The following is an 18,634-nucleotide window of genomic DNA, read 5'->3' on the forward strand; positions in this document are numbered from 1 at the left end:
TAGATAACAGGACAGAAAATGACAACAGTCAAGAACAGTGGGGTTATCGGAAGTCTACTGATCCCACTATCACAGATCAAACTCTGCTTTCAGTCGCCAATGTAATAAGCGCACGAGAGGCGCTGGCAGGGAGGGGCTCGGCCAAGAGCGGGGCCGCAGCTCCGTGCCCGGGGTCGCAGAGCCAGGACCGGCAGGGCCTTGTTGGTCGCAGCCCCGTCCCCGGAGTCGCAGGGCAGCCGGCCGGGACCGGCAGGGCCCCGTTGGCCGCCCAGAGCCGCCTCCCCCGCGGCCCCGGCGCTCCGCCCCAGCCGGCCGAGGCGGGGCCCGGCGGCTCCGCGGCGGCACCAGCGCGGCCCCGCTCGGCGGCAACGCGGCCCAGCTCGGCGCCGGGGCCCGGCCGGAGCACCCGCGGTGCTCCCGCCGGCGAGATGGGGCTGGAGCCGCTGTTCCAGGCCTGGAGCTACTTCAGGCGGAGGAAGTTCCGGGAGTGCGCGGATGTCTGCTCGCAGCTGCTGGAGAGGCCGCCCGGCGAGCAGGTACCGGGGCCGGGCCGCGGCGGGAGGCGGAGATGAGGGGCGGCAGCGGCCGCGTCCCGGCTGCCTCGGCACCCCGGGAGCCGCTGTGCCTGCTGCAGCCGCCGGAGGGGCCGGGTGCAGCCCCGGCAGCGAGGCAGCGAGCGCAGGGCCGCGCCGAGCTCCCGGAGCAGGAGGCCGGGCAGCGCCGCCTCTCCGCGGCCCCTCTCCCGGAGCCGGCGCTGCGGCTCCTCCTCAGACACGCCCCGAGGGAACCCCCCCGGCCCGGCCCCAGCGTTGGGAGGGGGAGCGGTGTTGCGGTTACTGCCGGAGAGCTGCCGTGACAGCTGGGGGCCGGGCTCTTCCGAACGAGAACTTTAACGCGCTCAACATTTTGGGGAGTTAAAGGGAGAACAACCGAGATTAAAAATCGTTTCTGCTAGGGATTTTCCTGTTGATTTTATACTGATGTTTAGATATCATAGGTGCTGTATGGACCAAATCACATAAAAAGAATAGATACCATTTTAGCTCAGCTCACCTACGAGCCCTGCCTTGGGAGAGGAGGCGTTTGCATACCTCTCTGCTCTTTTTCCAGCTGCAGAGTCTCTGTAAATGTAGGACATGTTTTTCAATACCTACATATTTTCCCACCCTTCTGGAAAAGTAAAGGATTTGGGAAAGTTGTTTCTGGATTAATGTTTACAAGCATGTAAACTTTTTTTTATGCCGTATTTTAAAAACAGTAATTGAACAGTCTTCATCTTAAACACTTTACAGTAAATTTCTAAGTCTCAAAGCATCCTATAGACAGATGTTTTAAGAATCTTGAATGCAGTTCTTTTTATCACAAAGGACAAGGCGTTAAAAAAAGCTGCATGGTCACACAATAGTGTAAATATAAAGCACAGTAATTGTTTGAAACGGTTTTAGGATAGATATTGAAAAGATTATTTTTTATGTTTTATACTGTAAGGCACCACCAAGGAGCCATCAGCAGAGACATTTTTAGTGGAGAGAGTATTCCAGGAACATTATTCCTGACCCCTAAATTGGACTCAGCATTAGTTCCATGCTAGTGCTGTATTATTTATATGTATTTACATTATTGGGTCTTTATATATGTGATCTTTGCGTATGGAAGGACAACACTTGATTTGTGAAAGAAACTCTGGAAATAGCGCAGATAACATTAAATAAAAGTTGTAAAGATCGTGATGCTTCTGTTGCTCTTAATTTATGAAGTTTTTAATGAGTAAAACATTTTTCAATCTGTGATCTCAACGTGGGAATGTAAAGACAACTGCATTTCTACTCTGTGCATAAGATCAAGTATAAAATGGTATTTTATGTCATGTTGGGCACCAGGAAAGCAGACAGACAAATGACAACACTTGCAGAAAGTTTGGATTAAGTGAGCTGCTGTGCAGCATGAGGAATACTCAACAGCTTTAATCACTGTGCCATCTGTTCTTATCCTCTTGTCCCATATTCTGCTAAGCATGTGCCTCCCAACCTCTGCAACCAGGCAAAGAGGGATCTTGTAGGAACAGTAGCCTCTGTCACTGTTCAGGGACTCACTTCTTTGAATACTTAGGATATAGTTTAAGCTACAGGAGCTGGTGTCCTTTAAAGACATGCCCAGGCTGAATTAAACAGCAACTCTTACAGGTCAGGGCTTTTTCGTGCTCAGGCAACTGGCCTTCTCCCTTCTAAGACATGTAATGTAACAGCAGGTAAGGAAAGGAAGAGACTAACATTGCCTAGCTGGAGAGTGTTTTCATGCCTGAAAGAGATGGCCCTTCCTGTGTGAAAGCCCGCACTTTTTTCACATCTCGTCTGCTAAGTGGTAGCACCACTCCTGATCCATTGCATCTGCAGCAGTGTCCTAGAGCTGTGGGCTGCTGAAAACAGCTTTTTACAATAGCCTTAGAAGTGGGTGCATTTTTGCCACCACACTTAAAAATGTAGCAAGGAATTTTCTTGACCAGTATATTTTGACCTATGTCTTAATTTACCGCTCCCTGTACATATAGCTTAGTATTCAGGGTATGTTTAGATCACAAGTATAATAATGATGATAAGTTCTCCTTTAAGAACATGGCAAATGATGATAAAAAGATCTTAAAAATAAGTTTGCTGATGATCCAGTCAATAGTCATATGTGCATACATTTAGAGGCTGTCTTAATTGGTGCAGAACTCTCTTTGAACCCTGTCACCAGATGCAGTAAGCCCTAGGAGGTTTTTAAAGTACTTTGTTGACCTTTTAGCTAACTAGGCATGAATCAGAAATTCTCTTACATAGCAGTATCAAATACTGTGCCATTATAAATCTTAAATTCTTAAAGGGTACAACAGCAAAATTGAAATGTTTTAAAATCAATGAAGTTTTCCTGAAGACTTCTTAGAAAATAACATTGTGATAGAAGAATAATTAGCTGCTACTGGGTTACATCTTATGGAAGATTTAATTTTTTTTCTATAAAATATCCTGTGCAATTCTTCATTTAATAATTAGAAATATAAATGGTATTGGTGGAATTCATTTCTATGTTATCTCATGATAAATAAAAAGTGTATTTTGTGTGCCTGGCATTTGGTCATAGAAACATGTAAAATACTGGTGTTCAGTTTAATTATTTCCTATTGTAAGCAAACAGGCCTTGTCTTCTGTGTTTATAGTAATAGCATGACCTAGAGGAAATACAATCCAGGACTGTCTCTGTTGATCATCCTGATTAGTCACCTAATCTGATTACTCTTTGTGTTCCATATGTAGGATTCAAGGCAATAAACAGAACCCATGTATGACGCTTGCTCTAGTTTAACAATAGAAAAAAAAATTGCATGATATCATTAATAGATATACAGTGGATGTTCTTCCTTTAACTTAATTAATGGTTTTCTATGAGGATTTGCTTTTGTTCATTCATCCTTTCTTCTCCCATGTTGAATTTTCAGCTGCTATAATTTGCATACTTGTTTTTGTAAGGTCATAATAAAGTTATCATGGTTATGTTTATGGGCATTGAACTTGATTTGAAAAAGCATCTTCAGCTGAAATCACTTATTGGTGCACTGTAGGTTTATGACACTTAGAGTGAAGTCATTGTTCCTGGATAAATGTTTGGGGTTTTTTTCTGTGTTTCTGCTCTTAATCATTTGAAGAGCATTTTCAGAATATAATGATTTTAATATTTTGCATGTATTAAATTGTACTCACTTAAAACTAATTGTAGAGTGAAGCCTTATTATAATATAAGGTATGTAATATATTCCCTCTTCCAGGGTATAAGCATAAAAAAACTTCGTTATTCTAAGTATTTTTGGTATTCACATAAACTGACTTTGCATTTTAATATTAAAGTGCCCTCAGTGGCTTTAGGGATCTGGATTAAATAGTTCCTTCATTAGTTTTACAATCTTTTGACTTTCAAGGGAGCTTTATATGTGTAAATGAATAATAAATTTGAGCTTTTGTTTTGAGAGACAAGCTTACAGGGCAATGCTATTTGTTAATCCTCTCAAAATCTAGTTCCTGTGGATTACTTGCATGTGTAGCAACTGCTGGATCCACCCATGTTAAAATATGTTATATTCTAATGTAATTTTTGTTATTCCATACTTTTGTTTAATCTGAGGATCCCGTTACCTGCTTGAGAGTTATTTAAAATCAGAAGTTATTTCTTGTCAAAAGCTGAAACAATGTATTAGTATGTGTGAACAATGCATACTCTCACCTAAAATTATGAGAATGCAATGGTTTTAGTATTATTGATCAACTCTACTTTTTTGCCAAAATCATGAGGGATGTAATTTCTGAATTTTATAGTAATATAAGTCCTCCTACATAAGCAAATTCGTTTGATTTTTAAATTATTTTTTAAAGTAATGAACAATGCCTAAAGTAAGATACACATCTGTAACATCAAGACATTTTTGTATCAGTGTTGACATAATATTCCAAACTTGCCCTCATTAGTTACTGTAGCACATATGGTATGGAAGACCTCCTACTGTTCTTAAAACCATCTTCATATGGGCTGTAATACTCAGACACAATGGGATGAACAAAATGTAAGCTGAAATATCTCAATGTCCTTTATTACTTAGAAAGCTGAATAGTTTGTTTTTTTTAGAAAAAAACTACTATACATAAAAGAATTGTAGTAGTTCATGTGATCATTCAACTGAAATGCAAAGCCAGTTTCAGTGCCATAGTCAGGCCGAGGTGTGTCACAGTTAACTGAGATTAATCCCTGAATTAATGTTCAGTTCCATAGAATACTCAATGTGTAAGATGTGTCATGCATTCTTACACTAGTGAACGACTTTTTGGCTCCAAATACAATCCTTTAAAGGCCACAAATTCCAGTACACTACAGAAGAAAGATGTCCTTCACCAGTATTCCAGGTCCCTGGTGTCATAGAATTTACTGAGTAAAAAGGTCAAATTGAAAGAAGTAGACCATGCCTCGTACTACAGAGGGGTGATCTTGACATTGCCATTCTCCTGGCGGGACAGAAGCCAGCTCTGTGTCTTGGCTGCAAAGCAAACAGCAGCAGGGCAGTGCTTGAGCTGGGAGAAGACATTGGTGTGATCTAATAGCAGCCTTCTGATACATACAAGGAGGTTATCAAGAAAACGGAGCCAGGGACCACTTGCAATGGTGCAGGAAAGTGAAGGAGGCTTTGGCTTGGTGTGGAGAAAAACATTTCTCCATAAGGATAGTCAGCAATGGAACAAGCTGCCCAGTGGCACTGTGCAGCCTCCATGCTTGCAAGTTTTCAAGATCCAATTGGACAAGACGTTGAACAACCCCACCTGACCTCATAGCTGGCCTGGCTTTGAGGGCTTTGGACTAGAGACCTTCAGAAGTCCCTTTATAGTCTCAATTACTTGAAGATTGTGTATTCAGTCCGATATAGTTGGTTTAACTGTGATAGATTTATACAATGCCAGATATGCAAGAAATTTTTCACTACCTCTAGGAGCAGAAGTGATCTGACACTACAAAAGACTAATAGTGATTTAGAGAAAGTAACATTTATCTCCCACCTTCCTTGTCCAAAGCTGAAATAATACATTAGGAAAAACTCATCCACAGTCCCTGGAAGTGAAGGGTAGTTTAAATATTATGTAAACACGATAATTACACATTGATTTGTGATAAACCTACATTTTTTTCCTGTCAGTATTTACTCAATTTTACCAGAAGTTTTCAAGTAGATGCAAGTTCCAGCTTGTTCACTTACAGTAAACTTCATCTGGTAGCTTTTCTTTTGATTTTTTTGGGGTAGTGCAATAGGCTGTTAATTTGACATTTATTCCACTTACAATATTACTGTCCAAGTGCAATGAATACATCATTTTCATCATAAAAGTACCATGAAAAAGCCATGAAATTTTCTTTTGTCTTCTTGAGTGGTATCATTGTGATCACCAGCAGCAGCTGAAAAAAGTGTGCAAATTTGGATTTTATTAAGTAGGCATGCCAAAGACCATGGTGTGATAATCTGGTTAATTTTTAGGAGATGTGTATCCATCTTCCAAGTTAATTTTCTTTTAATCTATCATTTTTCAGTTTCATAATGCTTGCATGTTAATCTAAGATTTGGCTAGGATGATCCAGCAGAAGCAAGAAAGCAAAGGTATCAGAAAGATACACTTATTGCAAATTTACTTTCATTGTGCAAAACATTGATTAGCTTCATAATGTGTGTAAATTGAGATAATGTAATAGAATGAAAATTTGGATATATGTGTCAGAGAATGTTTGTGCAAAATGAGGTCATCACAGAGTGTAGATACACTTGTGTTGTTGTTTTTATTGTTTGGCATTTCCATTCCTTAGTTTCTATTTTCTCTCTTTTCAGGAGCTTGATTCTGAATACACTGTGTTTCAGGTAAAGTTCTTTCCATAAATACAATCATTAGATGCAATCATTGGGAAGAATTTCTGATACACTGAATAATATTTGTTTTGTAGTTATGTCCTCAATAGCTTTTTTTTTTTGTTATTGGTAAGGCATGACTTTTGATAAGGGGAAGATTTTTTGATATTTTGAACAAGCAGCTTTTCTATTTGATAGAATTTTATTTCTCTCATATTTTTTTCTATATCTTTTTCAGCAGTTCAGTGCTTTCTAAAAGCTTAATTGAATCTATCTTGAAGTGAATGACCTTCATCTGCAGATGAGATTAGGAAGAAAACAATGTGTATTCACAGACAGAAGAATGTTTCTGCTCTTAGGGCTCCCTTTCATGTTTTATTTAGTGCATGTAATGGTGGGCTCTTACCCATTCTCTTCCTGCTCTTGCAGCTCAGGCTCACTGCTTACCTTGTGCAGAGTCTAGTAGCCTTGTAGGTGCATGATGATGATTTGCATAAGTGATGGAGGAATGAGAGTAATTAATTAATTTTCCCTCTGCCCACATTAGCTCTAGATTATTGCAGTGGCAAGAATAGTATTGGGTAGGTGATGGCATCTTTTGGCTCCAGCCTACAGTCAGAAGTGATTAAATGCAATGTGACATGGCATTTTTAAATACAGCTCCATAACATATTTTACAGGTCTTTACTCCATGATTCATGCAAGTTGTTTACATGGAGAATGGTTTCACTGAAACACTGCTGGATATCTTTTTGAGTGTAATTATTACCCTTCACAATGTAGTTGTGTTCTGGGGTTTTCATTGTGTATGGAATAAAATTTATTATAATAGAAAGGCTTATTGGGGAATATAAGCTCTTGAAAAAGTATGTTACCATGTTCAGAGAAAACAAAGTCTATATTTTTAATTTGGCTTTTGGACTTTTCAGGAACAAGAGGAAAATACTTGATTCAGTTACAAACTTCTCATAAACTGAGTGAAAAACACTTTGTCACTTCTCTTTCTGGAGTTTAGACTTACATGCTGTGTACTGTATACTTATATACTGCATCACATTTCTGTACCTCTTTAATTGCTATTAGGTATTGTAAATTTTGTTCTGATTATGAGTTAAGCAAGCTAAATTTGTTATATTGTGAATATTTGGGTTTTCTGAAATGAACTCCCCTTTCTTTTTCCTATCATATAAATGCCTTTTCATAAAAATGCAGTTTATCTTCATAAGCTCCAGACATGGTGCTTATCACAAAAAAAAAATTATCAGGCCCACAAAGAGAAAGCAGATAATCTGTAATCTACAAGCAGATGTTTAATTAAGGAGTACTGTGTGATATTTGAATTTTTTGTTGGCTGTGAAGCCTTGGACTAGGAGCTTTACACTGGAAGAGATGCCTCAGGAATCTATTTTTTATGGCAGATATTTGCCCAATAATGACAAAGAGAGATGTTGATTTTAAAAACATATTTTCGCATGGTAGTTAGTGGAAAAATTACAATAATATACTTATGCCTATGTAAAGAACTGGCCTCAGTTTTAGCAATTAGTGTAGAGGAGTTACTACTTCCAATTTCCAGGAAAAGATTATTACTATGGGCAGATTTTCTTATTTCTAGTAAAAACTTAGCCTGTGCTTGGCTGTGCAAGAGCTCTAATTGGAGAATATTCCCTGTGTAGACATGGTCATGTTGACTGCAGGTATACATGTCTTTGAAAAGAACAGAGTAGCATCAAGGTATCAAAAATTTAACAAATTAAATACTTCATAGAATAATGAAAAACTGTTAAAGGTATTGAAGATCTAACAGAAATCTCAAAATTAATTAAAGGCTGTCATCCTACTACATAAGAATAAACTAAAAGAAAATAAAGCAGATCTGGATTATGACTGTCTGGCCTAGATTCAGATCATCCTGCTGAATTCCTTTTTTTTCAGTCTTGAACAAAAATTTCTAATTGTGGTTGAATCAGCTGGCTGAAGTCTCCTTCTGCTTGGAAGAAAGCACTTTTTAAAAGAATAGCTAAATATTTCATCATCTTTAGATAGACTTTCTTTTTGATTGACACAAATTTGCATAGAAGTATAAGGAAAGTGTAGAGGCAAAGACAGGTTGAATGAGAAGTGTCTCATTATATGATTATTTAAATTATTAAATAAGCTTGAGTTTCAGATCTTCTCATACCTCTTACTTAAGGAACAAACATTTCCATGTGTTTGACCTTTATTTCTATTAAGATAGTCTGTTTCTATTTTGAAAGGTCTCCTTAGCCAATATTAAATATGCTTTTCCACCAGATTGCTGTACTCCATGTTAGAAAGGAAGCAAATCTAATTATTTTGGCAGTTATTTTTACTCTGGAAAATTTATGATTATCTGTTCAATATCTGATGGAAGATCAGGGATTGATCTTGTGACTTCCTGTATCATACCAGTTCTATGAGTACATTACAAGCATATCAAATTATCAAAGTGGTTGGACCTGCACTTACTTTGTTGGTATTTCTATATGGCTGCTATTGATTTTTCTTGTTTTCTTTTTTCTCCCCACTGATTTGGTGTCTTCACGGTCTATACAAAGCTTGTCACATAGGTTAGAGTTATGCCTGCCTTTCCACTTTGCTCAGATCATCCTCCAAGACATACAGAGTAGTAATTTGTCAGTTCAGGTCACTGAAATGAGTTGCAATACTCTCATAATCTGAAATTCCTGGGGTATATATTTATATAGTGTTTTACAGCTGATGCTTTGAACAAAGGACTTAGTCCCATTTTATACCTCCATCAGACAGATAGATATACTCAGCTGTTTTAAGTCAATACCTTATTTAAGCCTAATAAAGCTGTGAAGTGAATAATAAATTATAAAATTGCTAATTAGATTATTTTCTTAGTGTCTTGAAGATATTTTACTTTTTACTTATCCTTATTTAGGCTGCCTGGAACCTGAAAACACGGGCTTTGACAGAAATGGTGTATGTGGATGAGATTGATATGGATCAAGAAGGAATTGCAGAGATCATCCTGGATGAAAATGCCATTGCTCAAGTTGCACGTAAGATTGACTTGCACTTAAATACATGGACTTGACAAGAGCTCTTTTGGCCATCTCTTATGCCATCTAGAATAGTGCAAACTGAGGTGACCTGATACAGCATTTAGTATTGGTAAAAAAAGCATTTCAGATTGTTTTATGGCAATGTTGAGATCTACCATGTGTTCTTGATGTAGTTCTTAGGCCTGTCAGACGAGAGTTCAGACTGTGCTCAATTGTGTTTAGTCAGCTTTTCCTCTACATTTGAGGAAATGTAGTGAGGATACAAGTGGTCACTTGCTTTTTCCACCAATATGTTGATTTCTTTTACTCCTTTCTGGCTTCTTTAGGCATTGTGGGAAACTAGAGAAAAAATCTGTCCTCAATGTACTGTGAATTTTATCCATATGCCTGTAGTGTAGACGACAGTCAGATACCACCTTTTGGCATCATGTCCTGCAAACATTACCTCAACCGATTTTCTTTCTTCTGCTTTTCTCTACTTCATTTTTCTCTTCCTTCACAAAACAGTTCTTCAGCTCTGACATTGTTTCTTCTATGCAATTATTTTTCAGCTTCGTCAATTCCCTTCCAAGTGGACAATAATTAGTTGTCTTCCACTACTTTTTTGGCAGTATTTATATTTTTCTCTGTTTCTTTAGTACAGTTCACATGGAAGTTTTTACGTAACTTATTAAGCATGGCTCTCAACCACATACCATGTCAAGGAATTCAAGGGAAGAACTGGACAAAGACCAAACTGACACTTGAAGTGTTAAAAGCTTTTCTTGTCTGTATAGATGTAGGCAATTGCATATCTATCTTGTTACAGTTTTTAAGATTTTCATTACATGCTTGGTCACAGTCAAGCAGTACTGGAGATGTGTTTATACAATGTGATCAACTAATTATGGATATCTGTCTTAAAACACCACAGTAATAAAATCTGGAGTTTAATTTGATTTTGTGCCCCCTGTGGTAGAGATTATCTTCCAAGAAAAATAATTTGATGAATACTATTTAGAAATAAGGCATTCTGGAAAAATATATTCATGCTATGTTGAAGCTGAAAAAAAAGGTGACCTTCTGGATAGTGTGTCACAGATTTCAAAACCAAAGAAAATTATTACAATAGTGTAGCCTCTATTTCTGTATCATTGAGATAAGACTTTGCTATTCGTGCTTCAAATTTGCCAGGTGTGCCTGAGCTAGTATATAATTTTTCAGAAAGTACTTTCCAAAGACAGAGAACTCCTTGCAGTCTTTTGTAAATTATTAAATTTAATAGATTTTATCAGTGTGCCATATCTTTAATGGGAATTATCAGCTATAACTCCATCTGTTGCTTCTTTGTGAACATTTTATGCCTGATACAAAGTTATTTTCAAAGGTATATTTCCCAAGTAAGTAGTTAAATCTGTCATTAAATCATCCAGTGATCTTTTCTTTGATAAGCTAAACAATCTTCTCATTCTGAGCTATGTATTTTAGTTTTTGAGTTGAGTCTTGAAAGTCTTTTCTTAAACCTTTCTAGTTATCCACTTGTCTTTTGTAGTCACCAAACTAGACAATGATCCACTCACATGCAGAAAACATCTTTTTCTTCTACACCTTGATTTTACTTCCTTTATACATCTGAGGTGTTCTAATGTTACACGTTTGCATAAAAAGTAAGCCCAGAAATCACTGAACAGAGTGCAAGGATGACAGAGTCAGTGGTATCTAGGGACAGGACCAATGGCAGTGGGCACAAACTTAAGCTCAGGAGGTTTCTTCTGAACATCAAGAAACATTTATTTTTAACTATGAGGGTGATTGAGAACTGGCACGGGCTCCCCATGGAGACTGTGGAGTCTACCTCCTTAGAGCTATCCAGAAACCATCTACGTAGGGTCCTGGGCAGCCGGGTCCTTGGCTTCAGGTGTCCCTGCCTGAGCATCATTGGACCATATGACCTCCAGAGGTCCCTTCAGACCTCCACCATTCTTTGGTTCTGTGATTACTCCACTTGTACACTTGACTTAATAAAAATGGGTGCTGACTGACTGTGGGCTTTTCCTTTTGCTGTTAAAGTGTGTTAGCCATAGTTGGTCTTGACTCAGGTCTTTCTTTCATTGTGGCAGATCTTTCAGGATATCCTCCTCCACTAAAGTCATAGTTCACAAACATAAAACTGTGCAGCCACACCTCTCATATTACAATTGGTATTGTCTATACTTTGCCTATTAAGCAGTTTAAATCCTTCTGCATCAGTTACATATCCATTTCAGTTTTACATCTGCCCTTATCTTAGTTTCCAGATTAAACTCTCTTAATTAGGACTTTGCTGTCAGTCGTGAGTTATTAAATAATTACTAAAGTATATAGGATCCATGGGAAAAAACTACTTTTCTGTGGTTTCTCTTCATACATATGTAAAGATATCTTTCTTCTTATAATTTTGCTGTGTTAATTTTCCATCCATCTTGTTTGTTAACTAAAATGTCCTAGAGCACTGTTTTACAGAAAAATCCATTATGTTACTTTTGGACTATTAACACCATTAATTTTCTCAGGTAATATTCTAATCTTGTTTAAATGTGTTACCTTGACAGCATATTTTTCAGAAAGTTGTACTAATTGGCATTATGGATAATCACAGCTATTTTATTAACTGGGAGTTAAAGGAGTCATCTACAGTCATCACTAACTACTGAAATTTCACTCTTAAATTCTGACACTTCTAGTGGCAGCATGCACTGCTGTGGCCTTTTACATCTATTCATAGCTAGTTGGCTTGGGAATTCTCCAAGTAAGGACTGAGTTGCCTGGGGTGAGGTCAAGGGAACTCTAGGCATTCTCCCAGTGCACCAAAAACTCAAAACAATTGTAGTTATTAAAAAAACATGTCTGAAAAAAGGAATTTTAATGTCTTGCCTCTTTTATATTAGAGCAATAGTTTTTAAAATAGTTCAGAAGGTGGAAGAGTAATACATTTGTCTGCTAGTCTAAAAAGTTGAAAGCCACTTTCCCCATTTCACTGAAGAGTGCCCTAGTTACCATGTTAGAAACTCTGCTGAGTGAACTGTCCACCCTTTCTGTTATGGAGTAAAAACTTAAAGATTCATAAGACTATAGAAGGCAAGTAAGCAATAGAAATCCTGAGGGTGTCCAGTGAAAAGAGAGAGAGATTTTATTTATTTTAGCACCAATTGCATATTTTGTTGGTTTTACCAAGGAGATCATGGTTAATAACTTCTTTTGTATTATTTAACTTTAAATACAGCTGTAGTCAGGTGGCTGCTTACAGTTTGTTTTGTGGAAAAAAGGAGAAAGGAAACTGTCTACCTATCAGTTTATCTTCAGTTCTTGGAAATATTTGCAATAAAAGCAGTTCATAAGAATATAGAAAATGCATAGATGAGTAACAGTGATTTGTCAGTAATTGTCTGTGTCAACTTAAATCTCATTTCTTTCTATACATAGTAACAAACAGTAAAGAGACTGCAAGGTATAGATGTCATATGTTGCCCTTAACCAAGTGTTTAAAACCATCTCATAGACATTCACATAGCAGATTAGAAGAACTGCCCAATCAAATGCCAGTGAATGAAAATCTACCTGCAGGAACTAGTAATTCTTAATGATCCACTGTCAAAACAGAAATATGTGAAAAGGGGAACCCTTCATCAGTTCATCTGGGCTCAAGTTGGTTCAGTGTTTTCATTGATGACCTTTGGGTATGGACGAGTTCACACTCTATAGTGCTCTAAATTGTAGGTGGGGATTTTACCAGGGTCTAATGTCATGAGATAACATTTTCCATCTGCTCTGTAGGTGAAGGTTTAGATTTACCTACTCAAGTCTGGATACCAGAGAGAAAATATACCATTTCAAGTTAGCCTGGTCTCATTGTTTCAGTAACCTTTTACCTTTAGCACTGTGAGGTGTTTCTAAGAATTCTTGACAATTGTTTGGGTCCATCTCAGTAGGCATTCACACAGGCACTTGTTCGCTCCCCCCAGGTGGGATGGAGGAGAGAATGGAGAGGGTGAAAGAAAGAAAACCTGTCATTGTTTGGCAGGTTTCTTGCAAGTCTTTCAAATTATCATTAGTGGAATGCAATATGTGGGGTTTGTCTTCTTTGTCCCCTCAGTTTGAATAAAGAAATTTCTGGCGTACTGTTTATCGTAAAACACAATCATGTTTGAAGTCCTCTGGACAAGGGAGTAATATCTCAAAGTGAAGTGAGAAATGCTCTTATTTTGTAGGACCAGGAACATCTTTGAAACTTCCTGGAACGGGCCAAGGTGGAGGCCCCAGCCCAGCTGTTAGGTATGTGATAGTTTATTTTTTAAAATGCAATGAGTTCAAAATGAACAAATCATTCTGAAAATGAAATGCTTTGGGTATAACTGTTTAAATTCTCTATCAATAAATACCACCTAACATAAGGATAATTTACTTGACATCTTCAGGCCTGTAACTCAGTCAGGAAGGCCCATCACAGGGTTTGTGAGACCCAGCACGCAGAGCGGACGGCCCAGCACCATGGAGCAGGCAATACGAACGCCCCGAACAGCTCTCACAGCTCGGCCCATCACCAGCGCCTCTGTGGGGTATGTCAGGCCAGGCACGGTGAGTTGCTTGCCTCTCTTCCCAGAGTGGAACATTTCTTGGTCACAGTATCTGACACACTGACACTGTAGTTTACTTAAAAGCTCCCTCTAAACTCAAGTTTGAAGGAGGCGAGTGTTTTCAATTTTTTTGATTTTTTCAAAATAGAGTTTGAAAATATAACTTCTTGTGCATTTGATAGTCTGGTTATGTAAAAAAATGTACATAAATTCACAAGTTCACCAGGATGCATATAATTTCCTTACGGGGTCTCTGGTGTTGAGATGACCCTCAGCTGTTAGAAAGTCTCTTTTTCCCAGCCCCAAGACTGAAGAAGAAGACAGAATTCCTTGGCTCTCATTCTCAAGGTTGTTTATTTTTTCTTATCTATAACATTTTTTCTCCGACCCACCGAGGTCTATCTGGCAGGTCGGGTTGAGGCACATTGACTGCCTTGGGGGTGGTGTTATCTTTTTATACTAAAAACTACGTGTACTTTATTTACAATAATTTTCCAATACCTATCACCTATGTTAGACAGTTTGTCTCTACTCTAAACCAATCCAAAAGTGCCACCATCACAGCAGAAGATGGACGCTAAGAAGGAGAAAGACTGGACACACCCAGATTCCTCCATCTTGCCTCCTGCACCCCCATTCTAAAAACCCCAAAATTCTGCATTTTCACCCAGTGATAAATTCACTATCATTCTAATCAAACTCTTGTGGCTTGTACATCTTCATACAAGGTTGATAGTTTTTTTTTTTTCCCGTGGGCTAAAATCAAAGCCACAGGTGTTTTTGAGTCCATGCCGAGGTCTCCAACCCCTTGTCAGGATCTCGAGTCCTCCAGGGCAGTCAGAGGAATTTCCTGGGTTCCGACAAATTCCAAATTCACAGGCTCCTTGAGACAAGTTTTTATTAATGGAAGACCATGTAAAGACTGTGACATGATTTCACCATAAGTGTCTACTACAAAACAATTGATAAGCATTCAGTGTCTGTCACTTCAAAAGACAAGGAGAATAGTTTATACTAATTTATCCCATTCTATTGGCAAAATTAATAAACTGCAACCAGCATGAGTATGTAATACATATTAAAATCACACTAAGGGTAAAATGTGGCATCCTCTCACTACTGCAGGTAGGGACTAATCTTCCTGAGTATTTCTTGAAGATTTTTTTGGTTATGTATCCCAGCTTCCAAGCTACATGCTTAGGCAGTGTATGGAAATAGTGGGGATAGACAAAGAATAAAAAGGAAGAGTTGGTACTGCACAGTAGAGCAGTGAATCTACAAATGTTTTGTTTGGAATTTTGGTGGTTTTTTGTATACTAATAATATTTTTTAAATCTTCAGGAAAAGTGTAGGGGATCTTCCCACTTAAAAAGCTTCTTTTTCCCCCCTCAGGCTTCAATGATAACAAATCCAGATGGCCCCTTCATAAATCTGTCTCGACTGAATTTAACAAAATATGCTCAGAAACCCAAACTGGCAAAGGTATGTAACAACTTTAGTTAGTGTTGTGATATCTTTTTCTTGTTTTCTGGTGTCATTCTGATGTAACTATACATGGGATTGGGGATAAAAAAGATGATGAACAGTGGTTTAGATATTAACTCCAGAAAAATAGTGTGTTACTCACCTTTTGACAGTGTTTACCAGACTTGAAGTTGAAGCTATGTCTAAAGAGGTTATGGTGAAAGTATAATCTAGGGAAAACATTTGTATAGGAAAAAATGCTCCACTGGTAAATAATTTTGAGCTGTGCATCTAGGAGTGATGAAGGGCAACCAAGAGAAGAAAAAAGAAGCCAGGAGCAAAAAACCAGCAGAACCTTCCTTAATGTCTGGAAATGTGGTTCTGTATACAAATAGGTGGCAATCCTGGCCTAAAAATATTCACGATGTTTGGATTTTTTCTTTACTTTTATGGCTTGAGTTAAAACTTTTTATGTAAAAGGTACCATTCTTTGTTCAGAATACTTCTTCATTTTCAGTTAAGATCAACTGATTGATGGTCAGTGAAACTATCTGACAATAGAAGAGGGTTTTGCAGGTTATCCACCCAACTTAGAGGTTTCGGCTCCAAGTGGCAGGGAGCTGAAAGTTGTAAGAAGATTTATTTTGCCTTTCAGTTGAATCTTTCCCCAACACAGCCAGTTAGCTGTATGGTTGAACATGTTTTCTTTGCATAGTGTGTTCATAAAAAACAACTGTTGGGCTGATGCCAACAGCTCAATTTGCACAACGTATCAAGGAATTATCTCTAGGGAGAACAAGGTGTCAAACACACTTTAGGGAGCTATATTTGGCTCTGAGCCTAAGGGTGAACAAACCAGTATGAATTTAGTCTATTTTGAGAAACATAATGGTGAACACTGTTAAGAAAACTGGCAGTATCTGATAATATGCTGGTGGAAATAGCTCTTCCAGTCCAAAACTTTGGTTAACAGTTTTTCATAAGCAACCAGGAAATTTCTTTGCTTATTAAAGCCTGATCTAGACTGATGTAGGGCATTGCATTTCAGTGTGGTTTTCAAAGGAAATAAATCCTGTGTAATTGCACTGTGTCCATCCCCCACTGCTTGCATCATGGTCATTTGGCCTCTTAACCAAACTAGGCATAAGAATAGGTATCAAATATAGTAAGTTCTAGTCTGGTGAGGTAATCAAAGACTTCCAGGCTACCATCTGAGGGCAGTTACAAATCATTTCATTATCAATGCTGTAAACATACTGCATGCTTTTTGTCCAATTATGTCCTTGCTGGCAATCAGCCAGCAGACACATTTTTTATAAATCCACTACAGTCTGGAAAACAGGGAGAATGTAAGAAACCTGGGAAGGATTAAGAAGCACAAGACACATCCATAAAAACTGGGCTTAGTTCTTCTGCTTGAAGACAGCTAGCTTTTAATTGTGATTGCTAACTACATACTATTTAAGTCGGTAGGTTAGCTTTCAGAGGAAATATTCTCAACAACGGCTCTCAGGAATGAGAAACGTACATATTTTTAACAATTTTGGGTTTTAATTAGCATTTTTGTGGCAGATTTGTCTTCCTTCAATTTCATATGAAAAGAAGCTTAGGCCAAAAAATGTAAATCAACAGTCATAGAAACATCCATAGGCAGCAAGTGTACTTGTCAGTATTATGAAGCTAATACATTATGACATTAACATTTCACACAATGTAAGATCTAAGTTTAAATTTGGAGCTACATGGATTTATAACTTTTTTTTTAAAGAAAGAGCAATAAGGCCAAAGCCAAAGCAGGAGGTGAGAATGCAGACTGCACTCTCCATTAAGAATAACAGATTAAAGTTTCAAAACTTTTGAGCTGTCACCTCTCCCAGTGCATAAAGGTGATAAACCTTGCAGTTATTGAATTTACATAATTAGCCAGTCTATTCATGTTTGTATATGAATACCTCCTACCTGCTTCCTCCTTATGTGTTTGAAGAGTAGCCTCCCTGTATCTTTTTTAAAGTTAGATTATCCCTCTGAGGTTTTCCATATTTTGAAGTAAATGGAAATGTGGCTTCTCTTTGATGAACATTAACCATGTTAAAGACTATCCCAGGAAACACCATAGTAGATGTATAAGGTATCACCTGTTACGAGAAAAAGCCTCTGGTAAATCCCAGTTAGCAACTGTTCTCTAGTATGAAACAGAAAGTTTTATCTTTTTTAACTTGTGGATTTTTAATAGACTTACTAAGATAACTCTAGATATTTTTATCCAAGTGAATGTTCAGCCACTTAAATCCTTTTGAAGGTCAGAGTCTGTGCATAACAGCAGTAAATTCCTCATGCCAGCCGTGCAAGAAAACATCTTTCTTGTCACTTCAGATTTACACACTTTTACCGAATGATTCTCTGTTATTGAGCTGGAGGAGAAAATTTTCCACTACTTCTTTATTGTCTATTCTTTTCTTATCTACCTATTCTAAGCTCCTTATAAATGTGTTACTATTTATAATCCTTTAATGTCTTTTAATCATCTGTTTGGAGTCTTTTGTGACTGAAACTAGAAGAAAAGTAGGTTGTAGTTTATTTTCCTCACAAGACATGACAATTCATTAGTAATTCTCTAGTTTCCTGAAGGTAAATATTTTAAGAATTTTGTCTAAGAAAATCTGGCAGAAGGGTCATGGAAGCCCTTAGGAGGATGAGGTCTTGTTCTGTCTTTCTTTTCTCATGGGGCAATATTTTCTCCTGGTGTTTTAGAATGAATTAAACAAATTTAGAAAAATGTTCTGTTCTTTTGAAGCAATTAAGACCTGGGATTTGGATGCAGAAGGTCAAGGTTCAACTCAATTGAACCTTGAGTTACTAGCACCCATAATACATTTTTGGGAACAGAGGCTTCCAGTCTCCATTTACTTATCCAGTATCTTTCAATGTCATTTTATTCACTGAAAATGCCACCCCCATTGCCTAATATAGACTCATCTCATATTCTAGTGTAGATCAACTACAAGGTAGTATGACTTAATTAGCTTTATACAGGAGGGAACAAAGCTGCAGTTATTTTACTGTGTAACTGTTGTGGCCTTATAAGCAGTTACCCACAGCACAGCTGATGAATG

General features: G+C 37.9%; 1 protein-coding gene across 1 annotated transcript in view; it reads left to right on the forward strand.

Annotated features, from left to right (window-relative positions):
* Positions 1-342: 342 nt before the first annotated feature.
* The window catches only part of TTC8 (tetratricopeptide repeat domain 8), a 40,783-nt gene continuing 22,491 nt past the window's right edge, over positions 343-18,634 (forward strand). The window contains exons 1-6 of the mRNA XM_030950238.1: positions 343-536; positions 6,392-6,421; positions 9,342-9,462; positions 13,692-13,755; positions 13,899-14,058; positions 15,450-15,539. Coding sequence (XP_030806098.1) covers positions 429-536; positions 6,392-6,421; positions 9,342-9,462; positions 13,692-13,755; positions 13,899-14,058; positions 15,450-15,539 — 573 coding nt within the window. The 5' untranslated portion in view covers positions 343-428. The remainder of the gene's footprint in view (positions 537-6,391; positions 6,422-9,341; positions 9,463-13,691; positions 13,756-13,898; positions 14,059-15,449; positions 15,540-18,634) is intronic.

This window comes from Camarhynchus parvulus, chromosome 5 (genome assembly GCF_901933205.1).
Source record: "Camarhynchus parvulus chromosome 5, STF_HiC, whole genome shotgun sequence".
Classification (NCBI taxonomy): Eukaryota; Metazoa; Chordata; class Aves; order Passeriformes; family Thraupidae; genus Camarhynchus; species Camarhynchus parvulus.